Source organism: Euprymna scolopes, chromosome 46 (genome assembly GCF_053919585.1).
Source record: "Euprymna scolopes isolate OS-2025 chromosome 46, ASM5391958v1, whole genome shotgun sequence".
Classification (NCBI taxonomy): Eukaryota; Metazoa; Mollusca; class Cephalopoda; order Sepiida; family Sepiolidae; genus Euprymna; species Euprymna scolopes.
Genome location: NC_136527.1, coordinates 109,377,793 through 109,403,093, shown reverse-complemented (window position 1 = coordinate 109,403,093; position 25,301 = coordinate 109,377,793). Strand labels below are relative to the sequence as shown.

The 25,301-nt window shown below is 30.6% G+C and overlaps 1 protein-coding gene across 2 annotated transcripts in view; it reads right to left on the bottom strand.

Moving 5' to 3' along the window:
* Positions 1-389: 389 nt before the first annotated feature.
* The window catches only part of LOC145270451 (BTB/POZ domain-containing adapter for CUL3-mediated RhoA degradation protein 3-like), a 44,818-nt gene continuing 19,906 nt past the window's right edge, over positions 390-25,301 (bottom strand). For both annotated transcript variants that reach the window (XM_080126087.1, XM_080126088.1), the window contains exons 3-5: positions 17,200-17,252; positions 8,294-8,492; positions 390-1,822 (exon numbers count right to left, since the gene is read on the bottom strand). In XM_080126087.1, coding sequence (XP_079982213.1) covers positions 1,631-1,822; positions 8,294-8,492; positions 17,200-17,252 — 444 coding nt within the window. In that variant the 3' untranslated portion in view covers positions 390-1,630. The remainder of the gene's footprint in view (positions 1,823-8,293; positions 8,493-17,199; positions 17,253-25,301) is intronic.

Sequence of the window (25,301 nt, the reverse complement as noted above, 5' to 3'; positions counted from 1 at the left end):
TCCATCCTTTCTACTCATCATTGTAAGAACCAAGAAAAAAAAAAAAAAATATGAAAGACAGGATCAAAAAGTTAAGACTCATTTTATTCAGTATATACTGTTACACATACGCAGAAAAATGTCATCAGAAAAATCTAACTTGTTTTTTTTTTTATCTATTTGCAAGACTTTTCTGCACAGTGTATATAACTTTTTCCTTTTTTTTTTTTTTTTTAAAAAAAAAAAAAATCATGAAAAAAAAAAAATACATTGAAGCTTTTATTGGATGTATATACATCACTTGCGAAATCCGACATGCCTTAAACAATTTGAACATCCGTTTTTTCTTTTGTTTTTTTTTTTTTAATATAAGGGAATGCGGTTATTGATGAAATTTAAAAAGAAAAAAAAATTTCCTTTTTCATTAATGGAGGGGTTTACACTTTTAAAATATCCGCACTTCTGTCGGAATACTCTTTCTGCCATGTAAATGGACTTTCTTTGGCAAATGTCCTTATCTCTTTCCGCTTTCTCTGGAAAGTTTGAGGCTACGTAAGCTTTAGCCATGGTGATTAATATACCAGTGTTCAACTTGATGTGGAAAAAAAAAAAAAAAAAACGTTAATACAGTGCCATCTACCTTCCATTCTAAAATAGTCAGTTATCCAAGGGGGATAACTCCAGAAAGTTATGAAATTCATACAATGAACAAAAAAAAAAAAAGGTAAGAAAAGACTTAATGACTTTTGTATTCTGGTTGAGAGAATGTAAAATAAAATAAAAATCAATATTCAAACCTTTCATGACCTCACCTAAATACATAGAAAAGGGCAAGAAATTATCTCCAATAAATCCCATTCACTTCTTTTTTATTAACATAATTTTAAAGCAAAAATTAAAAAAATTTTATTTTTATTTTTTAAAACCAAAAAAATTTTTTTTAACTTAAAATATTTTTTTTTTTCAATTATTTTATTTTCATTAAATCTTATTTTAATTTATAAAATAAAAAATAAAAAAATTCAAGCAAATTTTTTTATTTTTAATTTAAAAACCAAAATTTTTTTTTTCCAAAACTTAAATTATTTTTCTCAATTATTTTATTTTTATCAAACCTGAATTTGATTTATAAAAAAAAAATATTTTTTTTTATTTTTAAAGCCCCAATTTTTTTAAAACTTAAAATATTTATATTTAAATTATTTTATTTTATTAAACCTTATTTGGAATTATAAAAACTTAGAAATTATTGTTTTTTTAATTATTTTATTTTTAAACCTTATTTTGATTAATAAAAAAAATAAAAATAAAAAATTTAAGAAAATATTTTTATTTTTTTAAAGCTCCCAATTTTTTTTCAATTATTAAACCTCATTTTGATTTACAAAAAAAATAAAAATTTTTTAAAGCCAGATTTTTTTTAAGCTTTAAATATTTTTTTTTCGATTATTTTATTTTTATTAAACCTTATTTTAAAAAAAAAAAAAAAAATTTAAGAAAACTTTTTTTTGTTCGAGCCAAATTTTTTTTTTTTTTTAAACTTAAAATATTTTTTTTTCAATTATTTCATCTTTTAGTAAACCTTATTTTGATTTATAAAAAAAACCCAAAAAACTATGGGACAAGATAAAAATTATTTGTATACACTGTCTCATTTGCGACGTAATCTTTCGACCCTTTCAAGCCGATCATCCATGTCATCATCACTGTGATAACCTCCAGGTATTGCAGCTGCCCCACCCCTAGTCGCTTTCATCAGCTCAGCATCCGGGCCTTTGTCCAAATTTTCATAAAGTAACACGTTGAGTGTTTCTTCAAAGATCCTTGCCTCTGGATATTCAACCTGGAAAGAAATTACAGAGATTAGACAAATAAACAATGTTATACCTTTAATTTCTTTATCTAGTTAATAATAATAAACTAAATTATCTAGTTAATATTAGTTAGTAAAATATATTCTTTTATTAAACACTACATTTTTATGACAGCATTTGCAAAATCGAAACATAGGATTATCTCCCTTAGCAAGAAACAAACACTTACAATTACTGCTGCTTGACTTTTATATTGACACAAATCGTTTTATATCTAATAAAAAATTTTTTTTTTTTTTATATTAATATAAAAAATATATACAATGTATATTATATATATGACAAACTCATAAGATATACTTATTTAAATTATTACTTTTAGCAAGGTTTATGATTAAATACTATGAAAGAATGAATTGAAAATATTGAAAAAGAATGAATTTAGAAGAACAATTTTGGGGTTCATGTAATGAAATTTTTGTGAGTGAGTGTGTTTGTTTAACGGCATTTCAACCCCTAAGGGTCATTTAATGCCAAAACAGTTTTGTTGATATAATAGGCTTTCGGTTTCTTGTAAAAATATTTTAGGTTTCTTGAAAAGTTTATCTTTTGAAGCAAGATGCTTTAGGTTTTCCGAAATATATTCATAATCTCTTTTTTAAAAGAACAAGCAGTTGGACCTATCTCCACCTATTCATGTATTTTTTAATTAGCCTTGGAATTTAGTAATCGGCCCATCTTCGTTTCTGAATTTTTGAGATGAGGATTGTTTTCAATGGACTACTGTTCTCATCTTGTGATTTTCATAATTTTTCTGTCGATGTAACCTGCAACCTTTTTTTTTTTTTACATGGGGGTCACCACTTATCAAGGCCCAAAGGCCACTCAGGGATAAGGGTTATTACGTGTACAGTAATCAATGAGATAGTATTGTAGTAATCATTAGTATTGGGGGTTTTGATAGAGTGTCTTACTTAAGGGGGCGGGTTGTCAGGAGTTTGTTTATGTTGGACTTGAAGACGTCCAAGTTGTAGTCAGGTGGGAAACAGGCAAGCGGCAGAGAGTTCCACTGGCGTGCAGTTCTAAAAAGATTTGATGTACGTGTTCCATTTCAGATCAGGAGTAAAGGTCAAACCCAGAAGCTTGTCAAAACATGGAACCTCCCCAAGACGAGAGCCATCCATTTCAATTGATGGCAGATGGGCATCAGAGCGTTGATGATGTAAAGATAGAAGCTTGGTTTTGGATGCATCAAAAGTGACCAGCCACCTCTTCCCCCATTGTACCACGCGCTCAAGATCAGAGGAGAGAGAATTAGAGAGAACTTTGTCATTTACGGCCTTTTATGTGTTGCCATAGATTATCGTGTCTTCAGCATAGATGTTAATGAATGATTTAAGTATGTGTTTTGGGAGATCATTGATGTAGATCAGGAAGAGAGTCGGGCCCAGGATGGACCCCTGGGGGACTCCAGCATTAATACTGTGAGCCTCTGATTTCTGCCCATCAACCACTACTCTTATGAACCTAACAGAGAGAAATGATTTAATGATTGAGAAAACATTTCCAGTAATAACGTAACTGGAAATCTTGTTAAATAGGCCCTTATGCCATACCTTCCGAGTTCGACAGAAACATTCCTGAGTCCGACAAGAGAACATCATATTATATTTTTCTTATGCGTTACAATTGTTTCATAACAATTTGGACAACTTTAAATATTTTATCATTCAAAAGTATTCCAAAATAGCTACTCTTCAGACGGCAAAATACACTCTTTATACATATGTGAATATATTCATAATCTCTATTTAAAGAGAACAAGCAGTTTTATCTACCTTCATCTACTCATATATTTTCTCTATGTTTTTAATTTTTCGATGGCCTTCAAATTTAGTAATCGCCCTATTTTCTTATTTCTATTTTTTTAATGATATTTCAACCAATCACCTATTTTAAATATTAATTTAGTCTTTTGTATGTCTTTTTTTTTTAATTTTAATATGAAAATCCAAAGAAAGACATTTCTGAATTTTTGAGATGAGGATCCGTTATTCTTATTATTTGGGTTCATCCAACTACTGTTCTCATCTTGAGTGTGATTTTGACCTCTCTTCTGCCTCTCTCTCACACTCTTTAGCTTCTCTCTCTCTCTCACCCTGTTTCTCTTCTCTCTATATTAGCACTTATCAAGGCCAATAGGCAACTCGAGCATCAACTCGACCATGAGAGTTCAAACGTGCACAGTATTCAAATTGGGGAAAGAGGATGGAACAACTTTCTCTTCTGCCTCTCTCTCAAACTCTTTATCTTCTCTCTCTCTCTCACCCTGTTTCTCTTCTCTCTATATTAGCACTTATCAAGGCCAATAGGCAACTCGAGCATCAACTCGACGATGAGAGTTCAAACGTGCACAGTATTCAAATTTTGGAAAGAGGATTGAACAACTTTCTCTTCTGCCTCTCTCACGTTCTGATCCCCATTTGGCATCAATATTTTTTATTTTACACAGTGATCACCACTTATCAAGGCCCGGAAGCCACTCAGGGATAAGGGTTATTGCAAGTACAGTACGTTAGTGTGGAGATTTAATGAAGTGTTTACTTAAGAGGGCGGTTCACTAGGAATTTGTTAACATTGGACTTGAAGACATCCAAGTTGTAGTCAGGTGGGAAGCAGGCAGACGGAACAGAGTTCCACTGGCGTGCTGTTCTAAAAAAGAAGCTTTGTTCATGGAATCTACGTTTTGATTCAGGCACAGATAAAGAGTGGGGGAAATTTTTGACAGTGGATTCAGCTAGACGGGTGTTTTTCGTAAAAGATTGGCGAGGGGGGACCAGAGATTGGAGTTCAGGTGTATCTTGTCAAACTCGGGAATTTGGACGGAATTTTGAGCGGAACCCTTCATTTATTTCATGGGGGTAGCGTGCTCTTGTTCCGTCAGCCATGACTGGATAGATGCCCTAAGTAATTCGCAATTTTATTTTTCAGTCGCCCATACTAGGGATTGAACCTTCAACCTTCAGGAGAATATCACTTTTTGCAATTGACTTTTCCAAGTACTCTAACCACTGCGCCACGGGTCCTTGTAGACAATTCTAGTACAAATTTTTAGGAGCCTTAATTTTTATTTCTAATTATTAATATTATTACTAACTAATTATTACTATATATTAACGTGTATATATATATATATATATATATATTTGTAGTCATCAACATACAGTCCTGTTTCGTTGTATCACAACTCTTCAGTGCCGCTAGACTACCATCTCTCCCAAGCCAAGGATTGAACCTAGAACCGTCGTGTTGACATTCGGCAGTTCTCCCACTCGACCACAGAAGAGACGCCTGTAAATAACTCGTCGGAATGTCTATTTAAATAGACATCCGCCACCACTTTTACAGTGCTCAAACCGCCCGTTTGTAAACAAACAAACAACAAGCTTCACATTTTTCAGCCAATTAAGTAGCGAGTGACATTATTTACGACAGTGCTCTACCCAAAGAGGGGGGGCTTAAAATATATTTGTAGTCATCGACATACAGTCCTGTTTCGTTGTATCACAACTCATCAGTACCGCTAGACTAGCATCTCTCCCAAGCCAAGGATTGAACCTAGAACCGTAATGTATTTTTTTTTCTTTTTACTTGTATATATTGTCTATTGTTTATAATTAACTAGCTCGGGTGATCGGCATTGCCCGGGTGTTTGGAGGTGTGTGTTGAGAGAAAAAAAAAAAAGTGGTAGTAGGAAGGCAGGCTCAAACTTGTACGAAGGAGGAAAAGAACGTGAAAAAAATAAAAAAAAGGTGACGTCTTTGCTGTTGCACCCATCACCAAACCAGAAGTGGCGGAGGTTTAAATTAAGGCTAGTCAATTGAAAAGAGGGGATAACTTTCGAAAATATCGGCAAAAAAGCAGAAAAGTGCCCAGTTTAGGGTGAAAGAATTAATGCTTTAGCCAATTTTTCGGTATTTGTCATCCGAAAGGTTGAGCTTCAAAAAACGATACAGATTGTGTGAAAATCTGTTGCCTCCGTGAAAAGTTTTAGGCAGACATACATACATACATACATTTAAACAGACAGGTGAGATTTATATTACAGATGGTTCCCATATTGTATTAAATTCTATACTAGGTCTACTGAGTAATTCTCCTTCTCCTGTAGGTTGAAGGTTCAATCCTCAGTGTGGGCGATCAAAAAATACATTCGCGAATAACTTAGGAATTCTATCCAGTCATGGCTGACGGAACAAGAGCACGCTACCCCCGTGAAATAAATAAAGATTTCCACTTGAAATTACGTTCAAATTCCCGAGTTCGACAGAAACATTCCAGTGTTCAACAAGATACACCTGAAGATCGGAGGTTACATTGACCGAAACGTGAAAATCACACTCAAGATGAGAACAGTAGTCCGATGAATAATGATACATATAATATAGGTTGTTATGAACTTATGGCTGATTGATTTTATGACAAAGTCAGTAAACATCTTATTTCCTATTTTATATATAAATTTCTTCAAGTTATCACAAAAGGTTTTGAAAATGTAATTAAACCTATCTATCTGTCAGTCTGTCTACCTGTCTTTCTAATATATATATATATATATAATATATATATATATATATATATATATATGTTATAAAATATATATGGCAATTAAGCTATACTGAATATTCCGTGTTTCATCCACTCTAGGATTCTTCAGGCTTATGCGCATAAGCCTGAAGAGTCCTAGAGTGGATGAAATGCGGAATATTCAGTGTAACTTAATCGCCATATATATTTTATAAATTACTAACTAGCTCTACCTACGTATTGAGCACTTTTAAAGTAAATACTTAAAGCTTACGCATAAATTTATACTTTCGTATATTAATTTTATGTGAGTAAATGAAGTAGTTATATATATATATATATATATATATATGACTACTTCATTTAATCACTCAGTAGTTTGATAAATCCAAATAATAAGTTTACTGTCATCGAAATTAATGAAATCACCCATTTTTCAATCAAATTGATTGATTGCCTCTTTCTGTCTAACTCGAGAATGTTTCTGGCGAACTCGGAAAATTCCCGAGTTCGACAGAAACACTCCCGAGTTCGACGGAAACATTCCCGACTTCGATGGAAACACTCCCGAGTTCGACGGAAACACTCCCGAGTCCGACGGAAACACTCCCGAGTCCGACGGAAACGGAAACATTCCCGAGTTCGACGGAAACATTCCCGAGTTCGATAAGATACACCTGAAGAAGGTTGGAAGTTATATCGACCGAAACGTTGTGAAAATTACACTCAAGATTAGAACAATAGTCCGACAAATCCAAATAATACAAAAAACATGTCTGTTTTCTTATATTAACAAATCATAATTTAAGTCTGTGCAACGTCCTTGGATCCAATGTATCATTGTGTGGTACCATTTGTGTATGTTACATTGCATTATCGTGGTTTTTTTTGTGTTTTTTTTTTATTGTAATATAGTGTGATATTTTTGTAAAATAAAATAGTTAATGGTCGTCTGATGAATCCAAATAATATAACTCATCCGTGAAGTAAATTAAGGGTTCCGCTTGAAATTCCGTCCAAATTCCCGAGTTTGACAGAAACATCCACAAGTCCGACAAGATACACTTGAAGAAGGTCGAAGGTTGGATTAGTTTTTTTTTATGTTTGAAATCTTGTTATTTTAATTTCAATTTTATTTTTATACTTTCATATTTTGTTACGGAAATTCAAATTTTTTGTACGAACATTTCAGAAAAGAAACCGACAAACCTTGATTTTTTCTTTTTTAAAGAAAGCTATTAAAAAGATTTGAATTTTTGAAAACCATGATTTTTTTTTTTTTTGAAAACCATGATTTTTTTTCTTTTTTGAAAACCATGATTTTTTTTCTTTTTTGAAAACCATGATTTTTTTTCTTTTTTGAAAACCATGATTTTTTTTCTTTTTTGAAAACCATGATTTTTTTCTTTTTTGAAAACCATGATTTTTTTCTTTTTTGAAAACCATGATTTTTTTTTTTTTGAAAACCATAATTTTTTTTTTTTTTGAAAACCATGATTTTTTTTTTTTTTGAAAACCATGATTTTTTTTCTTTTTTGAAAACCATGATTTTTTTTCTTTTTTGAAAACCATGATTTTTTTTCTTTTTTGAAAACCATGATTTTTTTTCTTTTTTGAAAACCATGATTTTTTTTCTTTTTTGAAAACCATGATTTTTTTTCTTTTTTGAAAACCATGATTTTTTTTCTTTTTTGAAAACCATAATTTTTTCTTTTTTGAAAACCATGATTTTTTTTTTTTGAAAACCATGATTTTTTTTCTTTTTTGAAAACCATGATTTTTTTTTTTTTTTTATTAAAGAAAGCTATTAAAAAGATTTGATCAACAAAGAAGAAAAAAAAGATGATATACACACAATTTGCTCAGCCTGGCTTGGTCATGGACAAGATCTAAGAAAGCTACGGGTGTCTCACCTTTGTGTGTTTCTTGTCGGTACCGTACACGATGGAGGTGCAACAGACTTCTGCGATCTTCTGTGAGTGACCATAGAAGTACCAGCAGCAAATCTCAACCGTTCCAATAACGTCTTTGATCAGAAGCAACCGGTTACCAAACTGAAGGGACAGTTTATCAAACAATTCCAAATTCTTCAAAAAATTGTCATCAGAGTAACTGGGGAGGAGGAGGAGGAAGGAACGGAAAAATAAAAAGAAAGAAGAAAAAAAAAATTAATTAAAATTTAAATTCAACAATTCAATTCTAAAAGGTTTTCATTTGGTTTCTTTGTTTTTAATTCGTTTATTTCATTGTTTTTACAAGACACTTAAATCCAAGAAAGAAATTATGGTTTAATCAAAACAATTTCTTTTTAATAAAAAGTTTAGAACGTATAAGAAAAAAGGAGGGAAAATTTTGAATTGAATAAAACTATTTTCTTGAAATGCATAATCTCAGCTAGTTTTTTTTATTTTTGTGACTCCGAAAATGAAGAGCGCTTAAGATAAAAATGGCGGAAAGATAAATTCCTAATGAACCGCCCTCTTAAGTAAACACTTCATGAAATCTCCACACTAACGTACTGTATTTGCAATAACCCTTATCTCTGAGTGGCTTCTGGGCCTTGATAAGTGGTGACCACCGTGTAAAAAAATAAAAATAAAAAAAATTTTTTGAAATAAAAATTAACGAGAAATAAAACCACAAACTATAATTAATGCATAAGAAGAAAGAAGGGAAAATTTGAATTGAATAAAAAAAATTGATACTTGTACAGTTTAATCAACACATTAAAAACTGAAAATATTGAAAAAAAGGTTATATTGTACGTATCCGTTTTGGACTGAAGATCTCTGAAAAAAAATTTCATTTAATTTGATCGAGTAGTTTTTTTTTTTTTACAGCGGAAAAACACATTTTTATGAGAGGGTGTTGAAGTCAGCCATTATGGAAATTTTTAACACGCCACGGGGAGATAACTGTATGTAAAACGCTGAGATTCTCTCCCCATCTTTAATACTAGCTTTTCTTCCTAAAAATCGAACCTTTTGCTCGGTATCATAACAAATTGTTTTTTTGCTGTAAAAAAAAAAAAAAAAAAAAAAAAAAAACTACTTGATAAAATTAAGTGAAATTTTTTTTCGGAGAACTTTGTTCCATAACAGATATGTACAATTTAAACTTTTTTCTTGATATTTTCATTTTTTAATGTCTTGATTAAACTGTACAAGTACCAAAATATTTTCTTGAAATGCATAATCTCAGCTAGTCTTTTATTTTTGTGACTCCGAAAATGAAGAGCGCTTAATATAAAAATGCTGGAAAGATAAAAAAAAAAAAAAAAAATTAACGAGAAATAAAACAATAAAGTAATCGTTAGTAATGGAAATTCGATAAATTTGTTAACTTATATGTAACGGTTCATTAAAAGCTTGTTTACGTTAGACTTTAAGACAACTGTATCGTAGTCAGCTGGAAAGCAGGAAAACGGAAGACAATTCACCACAGGTGTGCAGCTCTAAGAAAAGAAGCTTTGTTCATGGAATCTACGTTTAGGTTTAGGCACAGATAAAGAGAGGGGGGAATTATTGATAGTGTTTTCAGCTAGACGAGTGTTTCTTGTGAAAGTTTGGCGAGGAGGGGGCCATAGATTGAAGCTCAGTCGAGCACTTTCCATGAAAATAACGATACATATTTGTTGCATCCCATAAGTTCTGTCCGAATTTAGAAATAAAGAAAAAGTGGCAAAATATTATATTTTTTATTAAAGATTTAAAGAAAAATACTACGTTATACTGAAACACCGGGGATAATCCATGTATTGTTCAGACACTAAGGATTCATTTGTGCTCAACTGAAATCCAATCTGTGCCGACCAACCCTCTTGTAAAACATTCACAAAAAAATCTATTTTAAATCATTTTCTTTTCTTATTCTGAGAAAAAACTGCCATCAGAATAACTAGGGAGAGGAAGGAATGGAAACAAAAAAAAAAAAGGAAAGAAATATAATAAAAATTTAAATTCAACACATTTACGACAATTATTGTTTTCACCAGTTTAACACGAGGAAAATATTACAAACGTCCTATAAACATTTTTATTTGTTTCTTAAATAATATAAAAATACTCCATGATCTTTTTGAAACTTTAAAGAAAAATACTACATTATACTGAAACACCAGGGATAATCCATCTAATTTGTGCTCAACTGAGATCCAATCTATGTAACCCCCCCCCCTCCCTTTGTAAAATATTCACAACAAAACCTTGTCTAGCTACAACCACTTTTCTCTTCCTTGCAACCTCTATCTCACAGAAGAGATGTTGCGAGTTTGTCTCTGATGTATCGTTATTTTCATGGAAAGTGTTCGACTGAGCTTCAATCTATGGTCCCCCCTCGCAAAACTTTCACAAGAAACACTCGTCTAGCTGTAAACACTATCAATAATTCCCCCCACTCTTTATCTGTGCCTAAACCTAAACGTAGATTCCATGAACAAAGCTTCTTTCTTAGAGCTGCACACCTGTGGTGAATTGTCTTCCGTTTTCCTGCTTTCCGGCTGACTACAATATGGTTGTCTTCAAGTCTAACGTAAATAAGTTCTTGATGAGCCGTTCCATATAAGTTATCAAATTTACCAAATTTTCATTACTAATGATTACTATATTGTCCAATTTCTACTGTACACTCTTTAACCCTTATCCTTGAGTGGCCTCTTGGCCTTGATAATGTGGTGATGCCTATGTAAAAAAAAAAAACACTATAAATCATTTTCCTTTCTCATTTTGAGAAAAATTGTCATCAGAGTAACTGGGGAGAAGGAGGAGGAGGAAAAGGGAGGAATAGAAAAAAAAAGAGGAAAAAGAAAAATTTTTTAAAATTCAAAACATTTACAGAAATTATTTTCACAAGTTTTACATGAGCAAAATATCACAAACGTCCTAATATACTAATCTTTTTAAAACTTTAAAGAAAAATACTACGTTATGTTGAAACATCAGGGATAATCCATCTATCGTTCAGACACTAAGGATTCATTTGTGCTCAACTGAGATCCCGCTTGTAAAACATTCACAACAAAAACTCGTTTAACTATAACCACTTTAAACCCTATTCTTTTCTCATTTTGAGAAAAATTGTCATCAGAGTAACTGGGGAGAAGGAGGAGGAGGGAAAGGAAGGAATGGAAAACAAAAAAAGAGCAGGAAAAAAATATAATAAAAATTTAAATTCAACACATTTACGGCAGTTATTGTTTTCACCAGTTTCACATGAGCAAAATATTACAAACGTCCTATAAACATTTTTATTTGCTGCTCGGTAATCGTTTTGAAACGTTAAAAGGAAAAATACTAGTTTATACTGAAACACCAGCGATAATCCATGTATTGCTCAGACACTAAGGATTGGCTCTTTGATTTCTGATTCAAATATAACTTGTGATTTTCTCTATTTAAATGAACTACTATAAATTCACATTGAATCTGGAGTTGTACGACTCTGGGGGAATATCATCAGATTTTTATTACACAGTTAGCAAATATATTAGCTTGTCACCTGGAGTTATCCGGTCGTCGTACAATACGCTATAAAATGATATTTTTATTTATGTATATTGCATATGCATTTTTATAGAATCAATCCTCTATTGGTCATTATATATTACGTGGAATAATGCTGGTTGATTAATTCGCAACAAAAAGAAATATAAAAAACAAATAATTATACTTATAATTCCATTCCTGAAATTCCGTTTGTGTTTGTTTCGAGGGCTAACACTGGGTCTCTATACGAGATACATAGATATTCAAACATTCCAGTAACGTTCTCCTTTACCTATAAAACACGGAGTTAGTAAAAAAGCTGGCAACATAATTTTCCACTCCACAATTGACCATCTAAATATGTTGTAGTATATCTTTTTTGTGGTTCCTTGGTCTTAACTATCTAGTATATATAAAAGTGAACATGTCTGTGTGTGTGTGTCTGTGTGTGTACATTTCCCTACGCAATAACTCTATTTTTAGTCTACAGACTCGAAATTTGATATACAGGGTACTGAGATTTGGGGAAATCTTTGTAATCCGTTTTCGACCAGAAATTTGGCTGTTAAGGGGTAAAAGTTCAACGATTAGACCTTTGAGAACTCTACCAAACTCCTCCAACAATTTTGGGTCTAAACATTTGAAATTTTAGATACAGGTTCCTTAAGCATGGATCTAACTTAATAACTTGATTTGAGCCCAAAACGTCAAATGTTAAGGGGTCATAATAGAGGTCAAAGTTTAAAAAATTTGACCTTTGCGGTCTCTACACAAATTACTCAGACAATTTCTGGTCTAAACATTTGAAATTTTACATAAAGGGTATTCAAAGATAGGGCAAGCTTTTTAATCGGTTTGGGTCGAAAATTTGAGCTATCAATATATAAATGTATGTATGTTTGGATGTCTGCCTAAAACCTTTGACAGAGGATTTTCACAAGATCAGTATCGTTTGATGCTCGACCCTTCAGACGAAAAATACCGAAAAATTGGCTAAAAACATTAATTTCCTCACCCTCAACTGGGCACATTTCTACAGGAAGGAGTCGCTTTTTTCGCCGATATTTTCAAAAGTCATCCTCTCCTTTCGATTGTCTAGCCTTAATTAAAACCTACATCACTTTCGGTTTTGCAGTGGTCGTAACAGCAAAGACGTCACGTTTTTTTCCCCGTTCTTTTCCTCCTTTGCGGTACGGGTTCGAGCCTGCCTTCCTACTACCACTTTTTTTTTTGCTCAACATACACCTCGAAACACCCGGGCAACGCCGGGCTGAAATGCTAGTACTGCAGAAAAGTTTTTAAAGAATGGTGAATCTCTAACTGCAACACGGATAGCTTTCCGAGTTCATTACAATTTACGACAACATGATGCTCATCCAGATAGAAAATCTTGACAGCTATGGTTGGAAAATTTCAAAGCTACAGGTTCGGCACTTAAAAGAAAGCCACCTGGAGGGCCTCGAAGCACTCGAACACCAGACAGTATTCAAGCTGTGAGACTTTCTGTTACTCTCAGTCTCCTATACGTTCAGCTCGCAGAGATGCTTTGGCCTTGAGATTGTCTGATCGAACAGTCGGAAAACTTCTATACACTATGCAGTTCCATCCATACTAATTCACGATTGCTTCGAAACTGCACGAGTGCGATTGGGAAGATCGAATGTCAAAATGTGGGAAATATTTTATTTATTTTATTTATTTTTACACAGTGGTCACCACTTATCAAGGCCCGGAAGCCACTCAGGGATAAGGGTTATTGCAAGTACATTACGTTAGTGTGGAGATTTGATGTAGTGTTTACTTAAGGGGGCGGTTCATTAGGAATTTGTTAACGTTGGACTTGAAGACATCCAAGTTGTAGTCAGGTGGGAAACAGGCAGCTGTTGCATCCTGTACTATAACTTTCTTGTGATCCTTTGATCTTCCTTTATTCCAGGACAAGAATTTATCTAGTCTGGTGGAGTATCCAGCTTCGTGATATTACTTGAGGTAACATCACTTGAAGAAGGTGCACCATTCCTCGTAAAAGCTAATGCAAGTCAGCCATAGAAAGGAGATCTTATTTGGTCTCTTGGTCTTACTGGGTTCCAGGGCAAGAATTTATCTAGTCTGGTGAAGTATCCAGCTTCGTGATATTACTTGAGGTAACATCACTTGAAAAAGGTGCACCATTCCTTGGAAAAGCTAATGCAAGTTAGCCATAGAAAGGAGATCTTATTTGGTCTCTTGGTCTTACTGGGTTCCAGGGCAAGAATTTATCTAGTCTGGTGGAGCATCCTGCCATTATAGGTTAGCCATACCGAAGGGCTTTGAATATCATGTTATTTTTTTATCAAGGTTTACTTGTAAGGGAAAGTATGATCATGCCAAGTTGTCCTGACAAAACCCCTGTACAGAGAATTTTTCTTTTTGTTTTTTGTTTTTGTTTTCAAGTTTCTTCTCAGTTTGTTCAAGCTGGGGATGGAACATCCTACCGGATGTCAGACATTCACTTGCTATTTCATGTATTCCAACTGAGAGATTTTTTTAAAAGCTTATAACTGTCCCTTTAAGTGCATTTGTTTGAATATCTCTTGCACTTGGTTCACCGGGTATATTTGCCAAGTAGTTACTAGATCCCAGACATTCCCTTGCTATTGTATTGTATAAAAGCCAAGTACGTCCAAGGATGGAGTACTGCTGCCACATCTGGGCAGGAGCTGCTAAAAACAGCCTATCCTGCCTTGACAGAGTATAAAATAGACTTCGTGGTTTAGTGGAGGATGCCCTTTTCTTTTCCCTGCAACCTCTCTCCCACAGAAGAGACGTTGCGAGCCTGTCTTTGTTTTATCGTTATTTCCATGGCAGGTGCTCGTCTGAGATCCAATCCCTCGTCCCCCCCTCGACAATCTTTCACGAGAAACACCCGTCTGGCTGAAACTACTGTCAATAATTTTCCCCACTCTTTATCTGTGCCTAAATCCAAACGTAGATTCCATGAGCAAAGCTTCTTTCTTAGAACTGCATGCCAGTGGAACTCTCTGCCGCTTGCCTGTTTCCCACCTGACTACAACTTGGACGACTTCAAGTCCAACATAAACAAACTCCTGACAAACCGCCCCCTTAAGTAAGACACTCTATCAAAACCCCCAATACTAATGATTACTACAATACTATCTCATTGATTACTGTACACGTAATAATCCTTATCCCTGAGTGGCATTCGGGCCTTGATAAGTGGTGATCCCCATGTAAAAAAAAAAAAAAATTTCAGAAATTTATAGAAAAAAAGAAAAGAAAAAAAAATCAAGATTTTATTTAAAATTAAAAAAGATTTGAATATGTTATAGTATATATTCCTTGTGATCTCTTGATCTTACCAGATTCCAGGACAAGAATTCCTATTGTGTGGTGGAGTATCCAGCTCAGTGCTGTTTCACGAGGTAACATCACTCTGAGAAGTTGCGCCATTTGTCATAAAGGCCAGCATTGGTTAGCAATACCGAAGAGATCTTATTTGAACCGTGGATATTATGTGATTTTGTTTATTTAATTCTATTTTGTTTTTTTTAATTAATTTAATTTGAATCTTTTTAAAGATATTAGAGCTTCCTGTTCAGTCAAATTCACTTTTTAATGAACGCAGTTTCATGTTAGCAGCGTGTGAACTCTGACTAGTTTGATCCTTTCGATGCCGAGAAATGACATGGCTATGGTTTGTGTGCCTTAACGACATAACTATTGGGACTTGGCACGAGTGCGAATGTCAAAATATGGCCGATATTTCTGCTGCGCCCTGTAGTATAACTTTCTTGTGGTCCTTTGATCTTCCTGTATTCCAGGACAAGAATTCATCTATTCTGGTGAAGTATCCAGCTTTGTGCTATTACTTGTTTATAACATCACTTGGAAAAGGTGCACCATTCCTCGTAAAAGCTAATATGGGTTAGCCATAGTGAGGAGATCTTATTTGGGCAGCGAATACAAAATGTGATTTTGAATATTTGGTCAGGGTTTACTTCTATGGAAAAAGTATCCTCATGCCAGGTTGTTCTGACAAACCCCTGTACAGAGATATTTTAGCTACTCGAGGACAGTGTCTAGTAGGCATTCAAGTTCTATTTTGTTGATTAAGAATACTGTTGAACGAAAAGCACTCTAACTGGATGCTGGTTGGGAATAATTTTCCCTTTGTCAAAAGTTATAGAAGAAAAAAACAATTTATACAAAAAAAAACAATTCATAGAGAAAAAAAGATTTATAGAAAAAAAAACAATTCACAGAAAAAAAACAATTTATAGAAAACAAAAACAATTCACAGAAAAAAAACAATTTAAAGAAAAAAACAATTTATAGAAAACAAAAACAATTCACAGAAAAAAAATATTTATAGAAAACAAAAACAATTCATAGAAAACAAAAACAATTTATAGAAAAAAATAATTTATAGAAAAACAATTCATAGAAAAAAAATAATTGATAAAAAAAAAACAATTTATTGAAAAAAAAAAACAATTTATTGAAAAAAATAATTTATAGAAAAACAATTCATAGAAAAAAAACAATTTATAGAAAAAAAATAATTTATAAAAAACAATTTATAGAAAAAACTAATTTATAGAAAAAAACTAATTTATAGAAAAAACAACTCATAGAAAAAAATAATTTATAAAAAAAACAATTAATGGAAAAAAAACAATTTACAGAAAAAAATAATTTATAGAAAAAAATAATTTATAGAAAAAAATAATTTATAAAAAAACAATTAATGGAAAAAAAACAATTTACAGAAAAAAAATAATTTATAGAAAAAAAATAATTTGTAGAAAAAAATAATTTATAAAAAATAATTTATAGAAAAAACTAATTTATAGAAAAAAACAATTCATAGAAAAAAATAATTTATAAAAAACAATTAATGGAAAAAAAAACAATTTACAGAAAAAAAAATTCTAGAAAACAAAATAATTTCTAGAAGAAAAATAATTTATAGAAAAAAAACAATTTATAAAAAAAATAATTTCTAGAAAAAAATAATTTATAAAAAAACAATTAATGGAAAAAAAAACAATTTACAGTAAAAATAATTTCTAGAAAAAAACAATTTATAAAAAAAATAATTTATAGAAAAAAAACAATTTATAAAAAAATAATTTATAGAAAAAAAAAACATTTATAAAAAAAATAATTTATAGAAAACAATTAATGGAAAAAAAACAATTTACAGAAAAAAAATAATTTATAGAAAAAAATAATTTACAGAAAAAAATAATTTATAATTTATAGAAAACAAACAATTTATAAAAAACAATTTATAAAAAAATTCATAGAAGATAAAAAAAAAGTTTTTTACTCACTTTGTGTATGAATATTTGTTGTTGTGCCTGTTGCAGGTCAGTTTGATTACAGGCTAAAAGAAGAGAACAAGAGAAATTAGCAATTCATGCAAAACAAACCGAGCATGCAGGGTCCCCCTCTAAAAGTGAATAATTTACTTTCACCATGACTAATGTTTGTGCAAAAATTTTTTTAAATCCAAAGCGCAGTTATTGAAAAAAGTGCAAACAAATGAATGATTTGGGGGCAATTTTACCCCTATAATGCCCCCTAGGTTGTGAGGTAGGGTTATACCGGAAAATTCGTTGTGGCAAAAATTTACTTTCACCATGACTAATGTTTGTGCAAAATTTCAAAAATATCCGAAGCGTGGTTATTGAGAAAAGTGTGAATAAACAAATGGACAAACAATTTTGGGGCAATTTCACCCCCATAATGACTTCTGGGAGGACAATCAGAGTTATCCCAGAAAATCCGTTCTGCCAAAAATTTACTTTCACCATGACTAATGTTTGGGCAAAATTAAAAAAAAAAAAATTCAACGTGTGGTTATTGAGAAAAGTGCATGAATTACTAGTACTATTTTTTGTTGGGGGATCACAAAAAAAAAAAAAAAAAAAAAAAAGAAAAAAAAGAAATTGGCTCAGGATTTTTGCGTGGAAACATATTGGCAGGCGAAGAGTTTAGTCACGTACTATTTAAGATACACCGAATATTGTTACTTGGATTAAGGAAAGCATGAAACACATTCATTTTAGTCTATGAAAATTAAACAGGAAATAACTCTTATCTTAAAGGGAAAAAAACTCACACAGCTTAAATAAATAAGTGAATTTACTTCCGTTTTTAAAAGGTAACGGGTGTTGGTTATTAATAATTGAAAATAAATTAAATATGAATTAAATTAAAAATAAATTAAATATGAATTAAATTAAAAATAAATTAAATATTAATTGAATTAAAAATAAATTAAATATGAATTAAATTAAAAATAAATTAAATATGAATTAAATTCAAAATAAATTAAATATGAATTAAATTAAAAAGAAATTAAATATGAATTAAATTAAAAATAAATGATATATTAATTAAATTAAAAATTAATTAAATATGAATTAAATTAAAAATAAATTAAACATGTATTAAATTAAAAATAAATTAAATATGAATTAAATTAAAAATAAATTAAATATTAATTAAATTAAAAATAAATTAAATATGAATTAAATTAAAAATAAATTAAATATGAATTAAATTCAAAATAAATTAAATATGAATTAAATTCAAAATAAATTATATATTAATTAAATTCAAAATAAATTATATATTAATTAAATTCAAAATAAATTATATATTAATTAAATTCAAAATAAATTATATATGAATTAAATTAAAAATTAATTAAATATGAATTAAATTCAAAATAAATTAAACATGTATCAAATTAAAAAATAAATTATACATGAATTAAATAAAAAATAAATTAAATATGAGTGAAATAAAAAATAAATTAAATATGAATTAAATTAAAAATGAATTATATATGAATTAAATTAAAAATGAATTATATATGAATTAAATTAAAAATAAATTAAATATAAATTAAATTAAAAATAAATTATATATTAATTAAATTCAAAATAAATTAAACGTATTAAATTAAAAAATAAATTATACATGAATTAAATAAAAAATAAATTAAATATGAATGAAATAAAAAATAAATTAAATATGAATTAAATTAAAAATAAATTAAATATGAATTAAATAAAAAATCAATTAAATATGAATTAAATTAAAAATGAATTATATATGAATTAAATTAAAAATGAATTATATATGAATTAAATAAAAAATAAATTAAATATGAATTAAATTAAAAATAAATTAAATATGAATTAAATTAAAAGTGAATTAAATATGAATTAACTTAAAAATAAATTAAACATGTATTAAATTAAAAAATAAATTATACATGAATTAAATAAAAAATAAATTAAATATGAATGAAATAAAAAATAAATTAAATATGAATTAAATATAAAATGAATTATATATGAATTAAATTAAAAATGAATTATATATGAATTAAATAAAAAATAAATTAAATATGAATTAAATCAAAAATAAATTATATATATATATAATCATAATAAATTGAAAATAAATTAAATAAACTTTAAATAATATTTCTAAATAGAAAAATCAAAACAATTCTATTACAGCAAACAATAACATGGAACTAATTATTAAAATATAGTTTTTTAATGTAATATGCAAATGACGTTTCCTTTAAAATCATGCTGAAATGTGTGTTTTTTTTACATAGGCATAACCACTTATCAAGGCCCAGAGACCACTCGAGGATAAGGGTTAAGAGTGTACAGTAGTCAATTGGACAATATAGTAATCGCTAGTAATGAAAATTCGGTAAATTTGTTAACTTAAGTGGAACGGCTCATCAAGAACTTGTTTACGTTGGACTTGAAGACAACCATATTCTAGTCAGCTGGAAAGCAGGAAAACGGAAGACAGGCGTGCACTGCTAAGAAAGAAGCTTTGTTCATGAAATCTACGTTCAGGTTTAGGCACAGATAAAGAGTGGGGGGAATTATTGATAGTGTTTTCAGCTAGACGAAAGTGAAAGTGACGAACTTGTGAAAGTTTGGTGAGAGGGGACCATAGATTGAAGCTCAGTCGAGCACTTTCCATGAAAATAACGATAAAGCAGAGACAAACTCGCAACGTCTCTTCTTTGAGATAGCGGTTGCAGGAAAGAGAAAAGGGACATCTCCTACGAGGCTATGAAGTCTATTTTGAACTCTATCAAGGCAGGATAAGTCCTTTCTAGCAGCTCCTGCCCAGATGTGGCAATAGTACTCCATCCTTGGACGTACCTGGCTCTTATATAGATAGAGAATTGCATCAGCAGTGAGATATCTACTGGATCGATAGAAGGATTCCACGATTTTTCCAGTGGTCTTGGCAACAGATTTGATGTACGTGTTCCATTTTCGATCAGGAGTAAAGGTCAAGCCGAGAAGCTTGTCAAAACATGAGGCCTCCCCAAGAGGAGATCCATTCATTTCAATTGATGCCAGATGGGGATCAGAACGTTGATGATGTAAAGATAAAAGCTTGGTTTTAGATGCATTAAAAGTAACCAGCCACCTCTTTCCCCATTGTGTGTAAAGGTTCAATTAATTTGTGAAACAGTGTATCGTTTGTCCATTAATCAAATTGTGAACAAACAAACACAAATGAACAGACAGACAGGAATACAACTTCATTAGAATAGATTACATCTCAAACAAATAAAAAAATAACGGTTTGAATTTACTATTCAACCTAAGTAAAAAAAAAAAAAAACAGAAAAATCTTCATGGTGTACATAACCATCATGTAACGAAGATGTCATATTCCAAAAATCATGTAAATTGATCAAGTAGTTTTATTTTTAACTAAGAAAATCAAATTTTATGAGTAAGCAAAAAAAAAAAAAGGACTATCTTGCATCGACATCTTGAAAAACAACAACCACAAAAAAAAGGACTATCTCGCATCGACATTTTGAAAAAAAAACAAAAAAAACAAAACAACCACAACAAAAAAAAAAAAACAAGGACAAACAAGTCCACAATAATTCTAACTGAGATCAACTTCGTAATGCTAATAATTTCACGTTAATTAATTTGAAATCATTTAAAAATTATTTTCTTTATAAGAATAAAAGTACTTGATCATTTTATGTGATTTTCGGAAGATGACATTTTCATTCCGTAATGGGTGCCTACATCATCATGATTTTCCAGTAATTTTGTTTCTTAGAATTCTAAATAAGAATGTACGTAATTTTAAGTCTAAAGAGAGAAAGTCGAATTATTCCAACTTTTACCAAAATCTTTATAGATATAGTAATATATCAGTTCTCCCCTGCTTTCATGTTTTCCGGGCAGTACGCCTCTTTGGTTTTAAGTGTTGCTCCCCCATTTGGGGAGTCATCCTTTAGAGGAGTTATCATTTCCTTGCTGGGCAACGCCGGGCTGAAATGCTAGTATATATATCTATATAATATAAAGCTGAATGTGTGTGTGTGTGTGTGTGTGTGTGGTCACGAATAGGCTCCTATATGGTTGACTACTTTAAAAAACTGATTACATATAATGATAGAAGATGTATCGAGACACAATAATGGGTATGTTTGATCTGGCAGAACTGTGGTTCATTAAAATTGTGGGGGTCTGCGTACGCGCCTGGTCCACAAAGTATGGAAATAAAAAATTAAAAATTATAAAAAAACGTTTATAAGTGTTTTTGATATAGATGTACATAAGAATACTTTGATAAGTATGTTTTAACTTAAATAGGGATGGTATAATAAAATTGTGGGGTCTGCGTTCGCGCCTGGCCTCCATAGAATGGAAATAGCCACAAACTTTAATAAACACTTTTCATATGTATCTGTGTAAGTATACTTTGATAATTATGTTTCAGTTTGAAGAAATATGGTATAATAAAATTATGGGGTGTTCATTTGCGCCTGACCTTCATAGAATGGAAATATGTCACAAAGTTTAACAAGGTTTTTTAATATAGATCCACAGAATATTGTGATAAGTGTTTCAGTGTGAACAGGTATGGCATAATAAATTATGGGGTTTATCTATTTTATTTTTACTTTCATCATATTTTGCTTTGGTTTTGATACTCCCAAATTCGAAGCTATCTCTTTACAACCCTTCCTTTTCATAACCTATCGTACTTTCATAAATCAGAGTCCGTTTTGTGTAGGCTGTTTTTGAACCCAGTCAACGACGGGTACTTTTGCTAGTATCTATATATCTATAAAAGTGAACGTGTCTGTCTGTCTGTGTGTCTGCCTGTCTGTGTGTCTGTGTGTCTGTGTACATTTCCCTACGCAATAACTCTGTCAATTTTTAGTCTATAGACTCGAAATTTGAAATACCGGGTACTGAGATTTGGGAAAATCGATGTGATGGGTGTCAGCCAGAAATTTGGCTGTTAAGGGGTCAAATTTCAACGATTTGACCTTTAACAACTCTACCAAACTCCTCCGACAATTTTGGGTCTAGACACTTGAAATTTTAGATATAGGTTCCTTGAACATGGATCTAACTTAATAAAGTGATTTGAGCCCGAAACAATAAATTTTAAGGGGTCATAATAGGGGTCAAAGTTTTAAAAAATTAACCATTTTTTTTGTTTTTTTGCTTTTTTTTTGCACAGCATACACCTTCAAACACCCAAGCAAGGGGTCAAAGTTCAACGATTTGACCTTTGAGAATTCTACCAAACTCCTCCGCCGATTGTGGGTCTAAACACTTGAAATTTTAGATATAGATTCCTTAGACATGGATATAACTTAATAACTTGATTTGAGTCCAAAACAATAAATGTTAAGGGGACATAATAGGGGTCAAAGTTTTAAAAAACTGACCGCTTTTTCTTTTTCTTTTTTTTTTTCTCAACATACACCTCCAAACACCCGGGCAACGCCGGGCTGAAATGCTAGTATATATATATATATATATATATATATATATATATATATATATATATATGTACATATATATATATATATATATATATATATATATATATATATATGTACATATATATATATATATATATATATATATATATATATATGTACATATATATATATATATATATATATATATATATATATATGTACATATATATGCTGGTAAAAGTAGCTGCTAATGGGTTAAAATTGAAAAAATTAGAACTTGGCAGGCATAAGTCAACTTAAAGTGTGCAAATATACATTCATACGTTAAAGTCAGTTCATTTTTAACTATTTCTTATCCATCTGACAATAACGACTAAGGATGGAACACCAAATGTTTTGGTTTCGATTCTAGCTGATAACACCCAATTCATTATTTTTTTTTTTACTTTTGATTTTAATTCTAACTCGACAAGTTTTGTATTACTTTTGTTTAACAAAAAAAAAATGCTTTAAATTAAATTAGCTAGATGGGTAGAAGAAAAATTTATTTTGCTTTTTAACAAAAAAAAAAAAACGTTTTAAAATAAGTTAAAGACTAAAAAAATATCCAGATAGGAAGAAGAAGAATTCATCTTGCTTTTGGTATTATTTGTTTGTATTTTTTTTTTTTTTCACTTTTTTGAAAAAGGTTATTTTCTGAGTGTCTTTCATTTTACAGGAATTCTTTCAGATCGGATTCTAAGTGACATTTTCTACAACCTAGCACTGATTTAATTAGCAATACACATGAAAAAATTGAAATAGCTTGAAGTATTTCAATATTGGTATACATAGAAAGAGCTTGATAAGCTAAGAAAGAATCTTTTTAAATTTTTAAAATCTGATTAAAATTAAGGAAGTTATGGCTATTTTTGTGCCTCACACGTTTGGATATTTTCCCTCTTTAAGACCATATGCGTTTCATCACATTTTTTACACTACTTTTTCAGTAAAATGTCATATCTTTGTTAAAACACAAGACTAAGAAATGAAATTTACCGTATAAGTGTATTTTTGTACAAGGAATCAGAATATGCAACTGAAAATATCCAAAAGTCCATGGTTTCAAAATAATCTGCAGTAAATGTGCATAAATATGCTGCAATTCCTTAAAAATGCCATGTATCCATAAATAGAAAAGAAGTTGGAGAACTCAAAGTTGAATTGTAATGTGCTTTACGTACAAAAAACTTAAATCTAAACATAGGACCATTTAAAAATGAATATATTGCAATATTTCTTTGGTATTATTGTAGATTAACACCTTTTGTTTAACCCCACCCAACCCCTTCTGACCACCCCTCCAAAATGTGATTCTACCTTTTTAGGCAATTATGTATGAAATGCCATGAAAAACTTTAATGAAAGATAAACAAATTCTTTTAGAATTTAATGTAAAATAATTCCCCATTACAGGTCATTCTAGCGTTTTAGGGCAGTGAACTGTTTTTTTTTTATGGGAGATAAATCCTGTATGCTTTTTGTTTTATTTTTTTTAAGACCATTATGTGTGGTTTTAAGAGGGTTTCTATGCAATGAGAATATGGGGAGGGTTGCCATTCGGACTTTGAATTAATTGTAGGGCTAAGGAAAATTATGTGTGAACATACTGAAGACTTGACAGAAACAAAAACAATATTAGAGGGGGGGGGCGGTTAGTTTCACAAAAATGTAATGTAAAATAATTCACCATTTCCAGCATTTTAGGGCAGTTAACCAATTTATTTTTTATGTGCATTTTTCTTTAAGGAAGGATCTATTTTTTGTTTGTTTGTTTTAGACGCTTGTATGTGGCTTACAGAGGTATTTTGTTGGGGGGGGGGTTGCCACTCGAACTTAGTGTTATTGTTAGGGTTAAAGAGTGTTCTAGGAGGAGACTTGCCACACATAACTTTAGTAGGTGGGTTGCTAACAGTATTTTGTTTTACTATTTATTTTTAAGTCATTACCAAGACTTCAAATATTTAAGTGTCAACTGACATTTGTCTTGTTCTCTGGAAATGCTCAACCGTCAACACTATTTGTGCGTTTGTCTTACTTGCCACAGAGGTCGAAAACGTTGTCCAAAAAAATAAAAAATAAAAAAATAAAATTATAACAAATAAATGTTATGCAAAGCATGTTTTTATTCAATGTAACATGTTTATTCAGCTCGAAAACCATACAGTGCTTACCGATGTATTGGAAAGTTAAAAATGGCGACCGACTATCTCTTTCACATGGTAAGTTTGGGAAAATGAGTTAAAAATAAAAAACTAGATAAAATACTGTTAAAAACCTGCCGAATAGTTTCTAACAGTATTTTGTCTATTTTCTTTTTATTTATAACCCATTTTCCCAAACTTACCGCCTCAAAGAGAGAGTCGGCCACCATTTTAAATTTTCGAATACATCGGTAAACTATGTTTTTCGAGCTGAATAAACATGTTACATTAAATATAAACACTAAAAACATATCCAGTTAGGTAGAAAAGTAACTTATCTTGCCTTTGATAACATTTATTTGTTATATATTTGTTTTTTGACAACTTTTTCAAATCTATGTGTATAGTAGTACAAACGAGATTTTCATACATCTTTTGATTTTGA